This window comes from Thunnus thynnus, chromosome 22, assembly GCF_963924715.1.
Source record: "Thunnus thynnus chromosome 22, fThuThy2.1, whole genome shotgun sequence".
Taxonomy (NCBI): domain Eukaryota; kingdom Metazoa; phylum Chordata; class Actinopteri; order Scombriformes; family Scombridae; genus Thunnus; species Thunnus thynnus.
The window spans coordinates 5,764,019-5,778,530 of record NC_089538.1 but is presented as its reverse complement, the minus strand read 5'-3'; the positions used below and the strand labels follow the sequence as shown (position 1 = coordinate 5,778,530).

Sequence of the window (14,512 nt, the reverse complement as noted above, 5' to 3'; positions counted from 1 at the left end):
CATTGTTGCCTGATTGCTAAATTACTGGCCGGACAAAGGTCAGGGAAACACCTGGCACTGTTGTACAATGGAACAATTGAGATTTATATAAACAGTTCTCGGACGGAGAACTGCCTTACAGGATCTCACTGACTGAGGTAGACCTCAGTGATTACAACCACATTTTTAATAAGTTATAGATTCAAGACATCAAAAGTCAAAAAGGTTCGAAACCACTGGTTTCATCTTTGACAATGTGTTGTATTTTAAAAGCTTGTTATATTATGACTTTTTTATTATTATGACTAAAGCTGTTAAATAAATGTAGTGGAGTAGAAAGCACAATATTTCCCTCTGAAATGTAGTGAAGTGGAAGTATAAAGTAGCATCAAATGGAAATGCTCAGGTAAAGTACAAGTAGCTCAACTTAGTACTTAGTTACTTTGCTGCTTGCTGTTCAACCAGCATCAACCAGCCTAAAAAATGTTGAATGTTAAACCTGCCTGGCCAGCTTCTGAATATTTAGCTGTTGTGGTTTCGATAGAGGAAGTTAATGTTGCTATAGCTCTGACCATAAAGTGTATTGCGTATTTTATCAAGTCTACCATCAACAGCTCCAGGTCTCACTTAGTCACCTTTGAGGCATTTTCCGCTTTCAGAGCAGCTATGAGATGTTTGTAGAGCTAAAAAACACCTGGAGGGTATCAACATTTGCTCTCAAGAGATCACATGAATGTACAGTGTTTGTGGAAGCCGGGAAATGGAATGAGTAGGCGTCTAAAAATATTTTTTTTCTTGTGTACTGAGCTATGACAGTAATTTCATTGACTTGGCATATTGTGTAGTCAAGCTTATCTACTTGGCAAAATAGGGGAGGCATCAACTCGAACTTCCTCTGAACAAGATAGTGGCAGAGCTTCCTTTCTTCTTTATGTATGTTACATCCCTTTCTTTTTTATTTTTTTATGATGAATGAATGTTAAATAAAGGAATCATGTAAAAATGCTCATCTATACTGCTGTATCAATGATGTATCAGTTTTTGTATCAACTGTTTCAATAAATATTTGACAATGTCATTTATGTAGAGAAACAAATGCAGATGTGCCATTTTTAATATTATATTTCAAAACTCTAAACATTACATTTGTTGTGTAATTTTGTTATTTTCCACTGAGTAAATCTGGTATTTCTTATGAAACAGCTAGTTTACTGTAAGTCTGCACACTTACCATCAGCTGGTTTTCTGATTATAACTGCCTATTTTCCACTGACCTCAACATTGAAGTACTACTCTCAATGGTTCATAATTTCTAAAACAATATTGAAAGTGAATGTTGGCAACAGTGCTTACAATGAATCAGAAGGGACAGTTTATTTTTTTAGTTTCTTAGATCGATACATCATTCTGATATTAGTCTGTTCTTAAACATTACATATCAGTGTTTTCCTCACCATTGCAGTTAATCTGCATTGAAGAGTTGATTTTTCTAAAAGAATCTGGGGTCGATAAATTCATAACTCCTTTGAGTAACAGCCCATTTGGATTGTAGATGATCTTTTACTCCTCATTTTTTGTAATTCTGTTATCCTCTCTTTTACAGTTATACTTGGCACAAGAGACACTTTGGACCAAATCCTGAACATTGAGACACAGTCATCTTATCAAGATTTATACAGGCAAAATAGCAGACAAAAATATGTTTTATGATCTTTTTAAAAAATCCCCAAACTACATCATTACAATTACATGGGCCAGGCTGAATAAATAATGAGTGCACTCAGAAGCATTCATTACTAAATAAGAACCTCACATTATTAACCAGAATTTAGAAGCAAAACATTTCACAACATCCACTTTTGCAAGTTATGAAGACAGCAATGAGTGTTATCTCTTTGTCATTTCCTTTGAAAAGCTGTTGACCCGACTTTGCATCCTATGTGTCAGAGTCGCATATGAATATATAATTTATGAATGGAGAATAATACTGGTCCTGATCACCCTGTAAACCATTTCTGGCCAAGTACACCTAGACTTACTGGACATATAGATATTAAAAAAGCTTTGCATGATCAGCAAAAATAGAGTAACAAGAACTGCTGGGGAACTTCACTGCATCTGCTGTTCGGAAGAAATGTTTCATTTTATGATAAAAGTTCTCACTTCTCCTCAGTTTGAGTGAAACTTGCAGAAGGGAACAAGCATTTCTTCAGTATCTTTAGCAGGAAAGGGAAGTTTTTGAAATCATTTTAAAATTGCTACATTTTGTGGCTTTAACAGCTTTTCTAAGAGCTGCTACTACTGCATTTCTGAAAATGGCTTAGATGCTTCCTATTACCACATATCTTTTTTTTCTGTTGGGTTAAAGTGATACAAAATAGATACAAAATGTTACAGTAGCCTAATATAAATCCCATTTTGATGTAATTTTCAAACATAAATCTCTGAGCCCATGTTGTCTGACCTGATGACATCATCAATTCAAGTCTTAATGCTTGAATGTCAAGCTTATTGAGGTACGTGTCTGTGGTTTTGGATATTTAGTGTCCAAAATTACTGGACTAGTGCGCATTTAACTGACACATTGGTGAAAAGTGGTATAATCCAATTCCTGGCATTAGACACATTAAATACGAAGAAAACTATAAGAAAGAATTGATTGTGGCTGCCATTCAGTAACAAAGATCTCCACAAACCCAGCTGCATGCTGTACTTGGGTGTCCCTGAAATGAACAGTGTATAAAGACACTGCAGAATGAATGATATGATATTAATTAAAGTTCCCCCACCACTCGCGGAAAAATGTTTAATGTTTTTCTTCTTGTTACTACAAGAAGAAAACTATAGTGTTTGAGCTTCGCTGTGCAGAATGATTTATGTGCAGAGTTTTCCAGGTTTAAGGGGCGGGCCTATGAGCATGATTTGTGACATCACAACTAATTAGTGTAGTGTGGAAACTTGAAGCCCCCAGTGCACAAACACTGAGAATGGACTTTACAGTGAAATAGGATCTTGTGCCCAGCAGTTCAACTTCTGAAATGAACAACATTTACTAGAGATGCACCAATACTGATATCAAATAGCTGGATCATGTATCAGTGACAATGGGCTGATCTGGTATCGGATACCATTATTTAAATAAATAACAATTTAGTACATTTATATCTATGTATTTATTTACATATTGTTTTACAAAGTTATGAAAGCAATATTTAAGTCGAGATCCCAGTCTCTTCCACACAGTGATGCATACTGCTAATTGCTTATACCCTCAACCTAGGTATCAGTAGCGGTATCAGGACTGAAAAAGTCGGATTAGTTCATCTCTAATACTTGCATATTTATAGATTCTGGAATTTTAATCAGGGAGAAAGTGTAGACGTCATTTTAAGAATTTTAACAAAATAATTTAACTTTTTTGTGGAAAAAGCATATCACACACTAATTATTATTCAAAGTAATTTATTCACATCTTCAAACATGTCTGGAGGGGATCTTTAAGGTGTCACCACGTGAAAATCAGAAGGAGGTTCTCAATTGTGTTTCTGATGCAATCTTGGTGTAACCACACCAGCGTTACTCCATACAGAGAGAGATCTGCATCATTCACATATGGGACCTTCACTGAATAGACATGAAAGGAAAACGAAGGCCAAAAAATGAATACAACCGTTAAAACTATATTTTACAATTAAAAACTGTTTTACTCAGACTATACTGAATGTGGGTATTTTTACACCCTGGTCTATATGATCGCTCACTGGAAACACGTTAAAGCCAATTTCACTGTCATTTGATTCTGAATGGCCATACATAAATAACCACACGGTATTGGCGACACTGGCAGTCTTAATGCAGCAGCCGTGTTCCATCTTTACTACTGAATGCATTAAAGAAACCCACACATACCATGATAAATAATATTTCAGTGTGAAAACGGGAATACAGAGATCCCACAGGCACCATTTTGGCTCTGCGTATTTAAGCTGTGAGCGTTAAACTATATGGAATAAAACAAGCTTCCGGATAAGAGAGTTTCAAAATACAGGCACTACACATGTTTTGCGCTATATCCAGCGTGTAGGTCTTTTTATTTTCTCACACTGTAATTATTAACTTCCGGTCTAATGCCAGATAACTTGATCAGCTCAAGGGACCTCCCACCTCATAGAGAAGCAGCAGCGCCCTCTGCTGGCCGGCTGCGGCGGAGCCAACATGTCGGTGCACAGTGGTCCTGATGCTGCAAGGATGCAGGGAGCAGCGATATGAGAGGATGTGAAGTATGTAAACGGTGATAGGCCCTGGTTATCCTGGCGCAGTCTCTGTGGCGCAATGGAATAGCGCGCTGGACTTCTAATCCAGAGGCTCCGGGTTCGAGTCCCGGCAGAGATGAGTCACTCTGTGAGCCACATGGCAGACCTGCGGTCATTTTTAATATTTGGGAACAAAGGAGGATGTTTTTGGTGTCGGTATATGAAACAGACATGATGGATATTTACTGTGATGTATAGGTTATGGTGAATAAACTGAGGCGCGGTCCCATCACCGTTCTTGTACGCAGGTTTTCAGTTGTCTGCCTTCTTCTGGTTAATTTAAACTGATTATGAAAAAAAAAAAAAAAAAAACAAAGCAGAATCGATTAGGAGGTGTTTGTTCAGTACAGAATAATAAATAAATAGCTTGAGTCCTATCAGCCTGCTTGTTCTTTACTGAAACCATCTTCTTACTGAGACACATAAAAACGACATTGCTTTACATCTTGTCCTCAATGTTTGATGTTATAATAAGTGTTTTACTTCACCTATTTTCATACTTTACGTTCCTGAAGTCCGTTGCATTGACATTTTTATATTAATTTTGCTCTTTCAGCTAAATCTCTCTTGAAATTTTAAAATCTAACAGCAGTAACAGGGGTAAGGTTGAATACAGTGCAATAACAGTTGAACACAATGATTTTGCATTTGATATCTTGTACAAAAATCCTTTCTGACACTGTGACAGCATAATTACGACCAATGTAATATAACTACAATGCAGACAACCACTAATTATAAAGCATTTATGCTCTACATTTTTCCCTTACCACCCTTTAGGTTATTCATACACGTATTATTCATAATAGCCTGTACGTTGATATGAATTATAACTCGTGTTCTGTGTGATCGCCTCTCCCAGAGGTTTTTGTCAGCCAGTATAGGTGGATATAAAGTCTATTTTGCAAATAAAAAGGTAGGTATCTCAGGTTAGAATGGCTCACATCTCTCATCATCAGGATTACATCTGAATCCCGCCAATAACACTGCCAGTGAAACGTGCGTGAGCGTGCTCGCGCAGATATTTTGGGATCCCTGCTCCAGTTGTGCTCGGAGCGCATGCAGGGTCGGTCAGCGGGAGGAGGGGAGGGAGGGGGGCGCGGACGCGAGGGGGCGCTCCAGCATCAGTGGAAGTCACTCTCCTCACGGACTGAAACGGGAGGAAGCGGCTCACAGCTCCCTGTGCAGACCCACTGAGCTGTGACAGCTACAGTATCACGGACAACCATCACCAAAGTGTCTAGCCTACATTATGTGACAGGAATGAGGACATGATCTGTTTATTCATCGTCTTTTCAGGCTATTTCATCATAATGACATCACTGCTTTATCCCACTAAATAGTCAACATAGGAAGTAATACTGTGTAAATATTTTTACAGTAACTCCCTAAATCCTCACAGTACACAGTATGTCCTAATATTTTAATAACATTGATTTTATTCTACCTTAGCTCAGTGAAACATAATATTACTGACATTATGTGTAAGTACAGTTCTGTTGTATCCTCCCTGATGTGTGTCTGTTCAGCAACAACTCACCTCTGGCATGTTATCTTCTGATATATGTGATATTACTATAATATTTCTAGGATATTCTTGTAAGTATATGCCTATTTTTATTTGTTGTGTGGCATGACATCTGCATCATTCTTGACTATGAATGATACAATTAGGTGGATATAGGAGTAGAGGTAAATTAAGGCAAACTTTTTCACATCAAGGGCCCCTAAACTGACACACATTAGACCACAGACCCCTATTTGATAAGATTTTGTCCCAGGATTCCCCATCTGATTAGATATTTGCTTTTAGATGTCTTATCACTGAAAGTGTATGAAACCAATGACCAAAATAATCATATATGCTGTCACTGTGTTACTTATGGATGGAATTATAGTGAAGATAAATTATTCCCCCTTTTTGCGAGGGACCTCCTGGGACCTCCTCAACGACCCTGGGGGTCCTCGGACCCCACTTTGAGAACCATCGGATTAAGGTATGTAAAATGACATCATTACCTAATACCACGCTGCGAACAGCAGAAACCAAGCGGTCCCGACTACAGCAAATGTGTCAAAATGATTATGCCTCTCTAAGCCTATTTATTATTATTTTTTTGTATTTCATAATGTAGTTTTTGGCGGTGTTGGCCTATGCAAGATCCAGAAGGAGAGAAAAAAGGGGGCAGTGCTGTGGTGCTGCTGACGTGAGAGAGAGAGAGAGAGAGAGAGAGAGAGAGAGAGAGAAATGCACCGTTAATGAGAATCTGACGTCAAGTCAGAGAGATTATAGCGAGTACAAAGCCGGAAATACAGCGTGGCCACATTGACCGAACATTATTTTAGTATTTTAGCTGTCTTATAGCTTTCTTATTGTTTGTAAATGACAGTGTGTCAATATACTGTTTGTTTGTCCTATTAATACATAATAAACATAAAGGTTTTGATTTGGGCTATTTGGATTTGTGGTATTTGGCCAATAAAACATTACATCAATTATATATATATATTTATTTTTTATTTGCAAGATTGATGAAACCAAAAAGATACGTATAATACATAAATAATAAATACATTTGATTTTTATTTATAGAGTGCTTTTTAATATGCTCAAAGATGCTTAATGTAGTCAGTAATCAATTATGAACCGTGTAGTTACTTTCCAAAAAGGTTCTGAATAAGGACAACGCCAAAGTAAATCCAATGGAGTTTCTGGGTGACGCTCATTATACTTCTGAAGAACAGTTTGCAGGATAAAATCTGACCATAGCCAAACAACTAGAGCTCACAGGAAACCGTCTAAGAACATATGTGAAAGTGAAAATGAATACTATAGTGTTTTGTTAAACAGCTCAATTTGTCAAGTAGTGCCACATAACTTTTCTTTGGTAGTGGTGGTGGTGGGAGGTCGTCTCTTTACTATTGTTATGCACAGATTCTTCAGTTTATGCTCTTACGTTTTATGTCATGTGGCACTGTCTACCTCTTTATTTCACCATAGGGTCATCTCAGATGTATACTTGTATATAGATGATTGACGATAAAGAGAGTCTGAGTTTAATTAATGTTCTTTGGTCACGTGTGGAATTCAACTGGCTTTTATTTTGAAGACTATAGCCGGAAGCTGCGTCTGTCCTTACTGCTGGCTTGACTCCTCAGTGTGGAGTGGAAAACGGACTGTCGCTGAAGAGCAAAGGAGAGGAGAGAGGTGAAAAAAGCAGTGAAATGGTGTAAAAGCCCAACGACTCCAACCCGAGCCAGGGGACAAACGAGCAGGGACGACGCACGAGGATTATTGTTCTTATTATAATTATCATTAAAGTCAGTAAACTCCCGCTTTTTGATGCTGTCCTCACGGAGGTTTGAGCCAATAACGGACTTATTGGTCGGCTGAACCATGCAGAGGCTGCTGCTCCTGAGTTTGGTGTTGAGTTTTCAAACTGGTAAGACTGCATTTCTCTCTCTTTTTAGCGCAGAAGAGACGGCGAGTAATGGTTAAACAGATTATGATGTGAAGCAACTGAGGCTTAAAAAACAGACAGAGCTCTCCGCTGGTATTCATTCTGCTGTGTGTGTGTGTGTGTGTTTGTGTGTGTGTGTGTGTGTGTGTGTGTGTGTGTATGTGTCTTTCTGTGTGTGTGTGTGTTGGAGAAAGAAAAAGAGAGAGCCGTTTAACATGATTTCATTGCCATATGAACCGCAGCAATGGATCACCTTAGATGTGTGTGTGTGTGTGTGTGTGTGTGTGTGTGTGCGTGCGTGCACGTGCAGCTACGTGTGAGCGTGCGCGCGTGTGTGTGACTGCGTGTCCGCACCGCAGCAATGGATCACCACACTTTTTATGATCATTGTCGCGCGCCTCTGTACGCGTGCGATTACAGGCGCCCGATTACACGCGCGCGCGTGTGCGTCCAACTTGAACATGACTGGTTCACGCGCGCCCACCGGCCTAAATGACCTTTTGCATGTGACAAACCCCCGGTGCCGTAATTCAGACGGGCCGTGGTGAGGCGCTGAGGACGTGACGGGAATGACAGTGATTGACCAGCGCTGCTCTACATGCCAGCAGCACTCCCACACTGCTATCGCATCTGAATGGCTTGTCAGTCAGTGAGACCTCTGCTACCAACCCCTGTAGTGATCCTGTAGTGAAAGGCAGCTTATATTGCCTTCTCTCCCCATCTCTCTCCCCCCCCCCCCTCACCATACACCACCCCGGTGCTGCTCCTGTCCTGGTTTCCTACCTGTGTGCCTGACACCAAAGCCCATCTTCACCCCCTTTCTGTTGCCTTCCTCAGTGCATTTCAACAGCACAATGAGGCGTGTGCAGCAGCATCGCCATGCATCTGTTCCCCCTCCATACCTGTGGGGTGCCAGGTAGGCTATTGGCTTATGATAATCACAGCTGTAGCAGAGTTGCTAGGAGACAGGAGGCTGGATGAGGAGGAGAGGATGGTTGTAATTTCTCTAAGCTACCTGTTTGATCAAGGCATATCTGTGTGTCGTCGTGGCCGCGCAGCCACAGCAAACCTCCCTTTTTTTTTCTTTTTTTTTTTTCCTATTGTCTACCTTGGCTGACCGGGAGCGTGCGTGGCTGGCTGCTGGCCGGCCAGCCGACCACTCCATCATAGGTAGGGGGCGTGTTCGGGGAAGGGAAGGTATGGAAAGGGATGATGTCACCGTGTCTGCCAGGCTTTGTATCACTCAGCCTGGTGCGCTGTGCTCAGCATCCACCCAGTGTGTGTTGCTGAGGGTTCACACCAGCACACGACATCGACTTTTACATACAGTAAGAAGCAGGTACCTTTTCATCGACACATCAGGCTGACCGTGAATCCACATATGACACAGTCTGGCAACCGTCGCAGCACACACACATACACATACACACACACACACACACACACCCCTCCCCGTTCTCTCCATCGAGACCCCTTGTTACTGTCACATGCTGTTGCCCTGTTTGTCCACTCATAAACAGTTCAGTCCACATGACTAGCTCAGTAACACATGTTCTTACAGATGTGCATAAGCACACACACACACACACACACACACGCACACACACACACACACGCACACAAAACTAATTTACATGTGTGAAGCCTTGTGTCCTATTGTCTGTTGTTACACTGTTTCAACGGTGTAATCCATTATTACTCCACGTTGGGCTCCCCCAGACACAGATATTTGCTCTGCAAGGCTCTCCCGAAGACAAGTTTAGCAGGCTGTAAATAGGGCTGTGTGTTGCTCAGTCAATGGTGTAAAACATGTAGGTCTCAAATGTTGCACTGTGGTTTTTGGGTTTGAAAACACAAGAGGAGTAGACACAATTCTTCACATCCAGAGAGAGCTGAAATGAATACCACTTCAAAAAAGAAAACAAATACTGTAGATTTGGAAGCATTTTTCCTTAAAAGCACACAGACTTTTATATCTTCATTAGACAAGTAAAACAGTATTTCACAGCCTGCAATTTGCACACAGGTAATTGCCTACTAGTGCTAATGATTGGATGGTTATTAGCCGAGCAGCTAATTAAAGCTTTGGTGCATCACAATGTTTTTATGTTACTCAGTGATCAGTGATACAGCTGCGACCAGAACTATATCTCTACTAGCAACATCACCAGTGGAGTGATTGATTTAGTATCCTGGCCTTGTATCTACATACCAACCTGGTAATAAGTCCCAAGCAAGTGCCACCATTAACGCAGCTGTTAAATGTTACTGCATAATCAATCATTGCAAACACACTCCTTTAACTTCCTAATGAGTAGGAGAGCCTTGAGGTTGGACTTGCAGCACTGCACCTTTAGCCCAGACGGTGGTCTGAAATGCTGACTCCGACAAAGACTCCAGTGCAGGTGTACCATTTGTCAGCCTGTGTCCTTTTGTGCGGACCAAAGCCACGAGCTGCTGCTGTTGCTGCTGCTGCTGCCGCTGCTGCCCGTACTGTACGCTCAAGCTCTGAATCACACAGTGGAGCCGTGAATCATAGACCTCAGACGGATTCCTGTGTTGTGCTCAGCAAAGAAAATATTCAAATGCTGGAAGAGTCAGAGACATTCAGGGGGCTTTTACACCCAGAAAAAGAAGGGTTCCTCGAGGGTTGTTTAGTCAGGGATGTAGTGGTTCAACTGTTATATGTGTAATGTTAATGACTCAAAGTGCATTATAATAGTTCAAATAAAAATGAATGATTAGGACAGCATCATAAAGAATCAAGTACGGCACTAAAACACTCTTAGAGACGCTGATTTAACAACATTTTATGCATTCTTTCCAGTAATAATCTGTGACATTTTTATCTAAATAAATTCCAATTTTTCCACCTCTATCACTGATTCATATACAGTGACACAAGATACTGCCAGTGCGTGCAATCCTTTTCTTTTGCCGGGGGGGTGGGGGGTGGGGGGGTGTCCTTTATCACACAGAAAGTGATGTGTTTTATGTCCCTCACAATAAATAAAAGAATAGAGTAGTTAGTCTGAGCTAATCTCGCATAGCCAGACCTCTGTCTCATTCAGATTTGGAGAAATTCAAGCACAAAAGTTGGTTAAAAAAGGATGGGGACACAGCGGGCTGTAATAACCACTAAAACTGCACTGAGGAGAACTTGTTTCTGCTCAGATAATGACTATGAGATTAAATGTGAGTAGTATTGGCAATCATGGCTGGTGAAGTGAAGACAAAAAAGGGAATCACCTACAGACTTATCAAGATCCTCCAATGGGGATCTTGTGGATGACCACATACACAAAACTATTTATAGCGCTGCAAACCTCTCTGAAAGCGTCCTACCATGGCACGAGCCTAACGAACCATTTTGCGGTGCTATACCGAACCCTTTCCGACTCAGAGTGTAGATCTGGAGTGACATATGTAGCGAGGCAGAAGTCTGTTTTTAATTTCGATCCCAGTGAGCGATATGTAGCTCCGAAGCATCCTACCGTTAATATGTGAATTCGGGTCATGGTTTTTATGGGATCTGAATGAAGCCTATTTACCCAAAAGCATCTCTAATTGACATCAGCCACTGAATGCAATCACTGAACCAGTTGTAAAGCTCAATCTGGGAATGAAGCCTGTGATGTTATAATGTACATCCACGCCTGTTGTTCTCCATTGGGTTCCATTCAATCAACAAATTCTTGGCATTTCTATCCCGGTGGGTGTTTGTCAATGTGTGACATGTTGATTGCTTCTCTCAGTTGATATGTTTGTTTAAGGGCATTCCTCTGGACACAAGTGTCCTGTAATGCTTTTTGAAGTGGTGCTTGGGAAGAAGAAGCAGCTTGCGTGCCTGCTTTCGGATGATCCAGTAAAAAGCCGATAGGGTACAGAAGTATTTAGTTGGATAATTCATTATCAAACTTGTGGTCGGAGATAAATTCAATCAAAAGTGTACACATTTCCTTTGAGCATCCTCAACAGCTATGTGAATGTTTCTGTGAAGCCCCAGGATTTAAAGGCCCCATAATCTGATTGTGTTTGACAGGCCGGGGGCATCGAAGTTATAAAAAGAAAGAGGAAAAAAAAAACATCCCCTTAAAAATGTTTCTTTATGCAGAGTCCCCCGAGCAAGAGAGGAACACTTTATCACATCTGACTGAATCTATTGGCCTTGTTTTCCAAAACTACACGGCCACATTCTGCAGGGAGGACCAATTCGGGGTGATGGAGGAGGGGGGTTTACAGAAAAACTTGTTTGGGGTGAAGAGGAGGGGGAACAAAGAGGGGTAGTCTCGCGGGCAGGTGGGTGAAGCCTGATCGAGAGTGATTAGACTTTTTTTTTTTTGTTTGTTTTAGAGGTGGTGAGGTGGGGGGGGGGAGAGGCAGTATTGTAGTGTGGGAGGAGGGTGTGCTGGATGAAAAGAAAAGCGAACCGGGGGAGAGCAGAGAGAGGGACGAGGACGAAGGAGGAGGAGTGGTCGGGAGGCCAGCGGCGCAGAGAAAGGGACTATTACTCAGGCTTGACTGCTCCCTCAGTGGGGACAGTGAAGCTGCTCATTCAGACAGAATATGGTCGAGGCCGGTTCAAAGGCTACATTTGCGCTGGAATCGGGAGTGATTGAACCCACATCTGAGGTGCCAGCCCAGCTCTTCCCCTGCCTAGTCCCCGCTGAGGTTAATTGGCATTAATCGGTGTTGCTGTTAACTTTCTTTTTCGCTTCTGCGGCTTTCTCTCCCAGCACCAGCCCTTTTTCTGCTTACTAAAGTTCATTCTTTCTCTCTATCTGTCCCCTCCAGGACTTCTTTTTTTTCAATCTGCCTCTTTTTTCTTCTTCTTCTGCCCCCTCTAAACCTCCTCCCCCCCCCCCACCCCCATCCACCACTTCTCCTTCTCTTTCCATCTACCCCTTTCTCTCTCCTGCTCTCTAATAAGTTCCAGATGTGGTTCTTGCATTCCTCTGGTCGGTGGAGAGAGAAAGAGAAGAGAGGGGAGGGAAGGGGTGGTATGAGTCGTTGAGGGGGGGTGGAGGGAGGAGGAGGAGGGCGTGGGGGGGGGAGGGGGTGGGGGTGGGTGCAGGAGAAGAAGCACATGAATTAAAACAGGGAGCACATGATGAGGAAGAGGAGCCCATGTACTGTAACATAGACGCACACATACACACACGCACACACAACCAACCACTGGAAAACATGCACACACACAAGCTAAAAGGAGGGAGAATGGATGGGTTTGTGTGTGTGCGCGTAAGGGGAAGGGGGGAGGGAGGAGGGATGTCGGTCCTGTAACCTCAAAAGTTTTGGGACATTCTCCCCTCCTCCTTCTCTTCTCTCTCTTTTCCCCCACTCCTCCTCACCCCCCTCCCTCCGCAGGAATGTGGCTGACGCTGATGATGTCACTTCATTTCTTCGCTCTCCCAGTTTCTGCTCCTCAACAGGGACAGGAGCGAGAGAGAGAGAGAGAGAGAGAGAGAGAGAGGGAGGGACAGAGCTGGAGAGAGATTCGACTTGCTCCATCCATCTTCCCTTTACGATAACAACATTAGGGTCAGCCGTCCAACTAAATCGGTTACCACTGCAACGCAGCGCTCGCCGTCTCCTCGTCATGTAATATAACAGCCTGCAGGCTAAATTGTTGCGGACTACAAATAATGAGTGAGCCATCTCTTAGTAGTACTAATCATCGGTGGCTTGGAAGTCCAGTCATTAAAACAATGTTGTGCAGATGCTTTACTTAGTCAAAGACTGCCTCTGCCCACTTAACTATACCCTCGGGTTTATGCTTACCTTAACTCAGTTTAATCATGTTCTTAGTTCAAGATTTACCTAGTTTACATGTGTTTGTTCTCAAGTTGATTAAAGAAACACTACATGTCCTAAAGTGTGTGGAGAACGGGTATTTATCTTCTGCCTCCACACTTCTGGGAAGGCCCTCCAGAAGATGTTGGAACCTGGCTGCAGGGATTTGTTCCCGTTCGGCCTCAAGGTCGGTCACTGATGTGGGAGATAAGGCCTGGCTCACATTTGGCATTCCAGTTCATCCCAAAAGTGTTGTATGGGGTTGAGGTCAGAGCTCTGTGCATGCCAGTCAAGTACTTTTGCACAAAACTGGGAGAAACATTTTTGTTATGGACTTGACTTTGTACACAGGGGCATTTTCATTTTGGAACAGCAAAATTGGAAGCACACTACTGTCTTAAGTATTATTTCATGCTGTAGCATTAAGATTTCCCTGAATTGCAGCTATGGGCTCTAGCAAAAACATTACAAACAACCTTGAAGAAAGTACACAAAGGTATATGGACATACTTTTGGCCACAATTGGACACAAAAAAGCAGACATCTTTGTTTTTCTGAAAAGATTTATTATCTATTTATTGTTGTGGGTTTTAGGATGATCACCAGTTGGAAGTCAGAGTTTACAACTGGTTTTGAGTTCCTAATATATTAGACGGTTTTTTCTAAGGATATCAAAAGTCTTCACAGTCACACAACTCACTTTCTAGTCTTTTGTTTGCTACCAACAAAGAAGCTTCGCCTTCACAGCGTCAGTACAATATACACTGGTGGTGATATTGGCGAGGGGCTGTGCATGAATATTACTTCACTCAAGGAGGTCAAGGCCCCGAGCTTTTATTGGACGGTTTGTGACAGATGACATTGCGAGAAGCTACAGTACATAGCAATAAAATTAGATTGCACTGGATTGAATTAAAGCAGACCTTGGGAGGAGGTGATTTATTGATGGGACGCTGCTTGTAAAAT

The 14,512-nt window shown here is 41.9% G+C and overlaps 1 protein-coding gene and 1 non-coding gene across 2 annotated transcripts in view; both read left to right on the top strand.

The window, feature by feature from the left end:
• Window positions 1-4,297: 4,297 nt before the first annotated feature.
• Window positions 4,298-4,371, top strand: trnar-ucu (transfer RNA arginine (anticodon UCU)). Its single transcript has one exon. It is a non-coding gene; the product is annotated as a tRNA-Arg (tRNA).
• A 3,073-nt stretch (window positions 4,372-7,444) lies between these two features.
• Window positions 7,445-14,512, top strand: part of kirrel1a (kirre like nephrin family adhesion molecule 1a) — a 32,671-nt gene continuing 25,603 nt past the window's right edge. Inside the window, exon 1 of the mRNA XM_067579327.1 lies at window positions 7,445-7,735. Within this exon, the coding sequence (XP_067435428.1) occupies window positions 7,690-7,735 (46 nt within the window). The 5' untranslated portion in view covers window positions 7,445-7,689. The remainder of the gene's footprint in view (window positions 7,736-14,512) is intronic.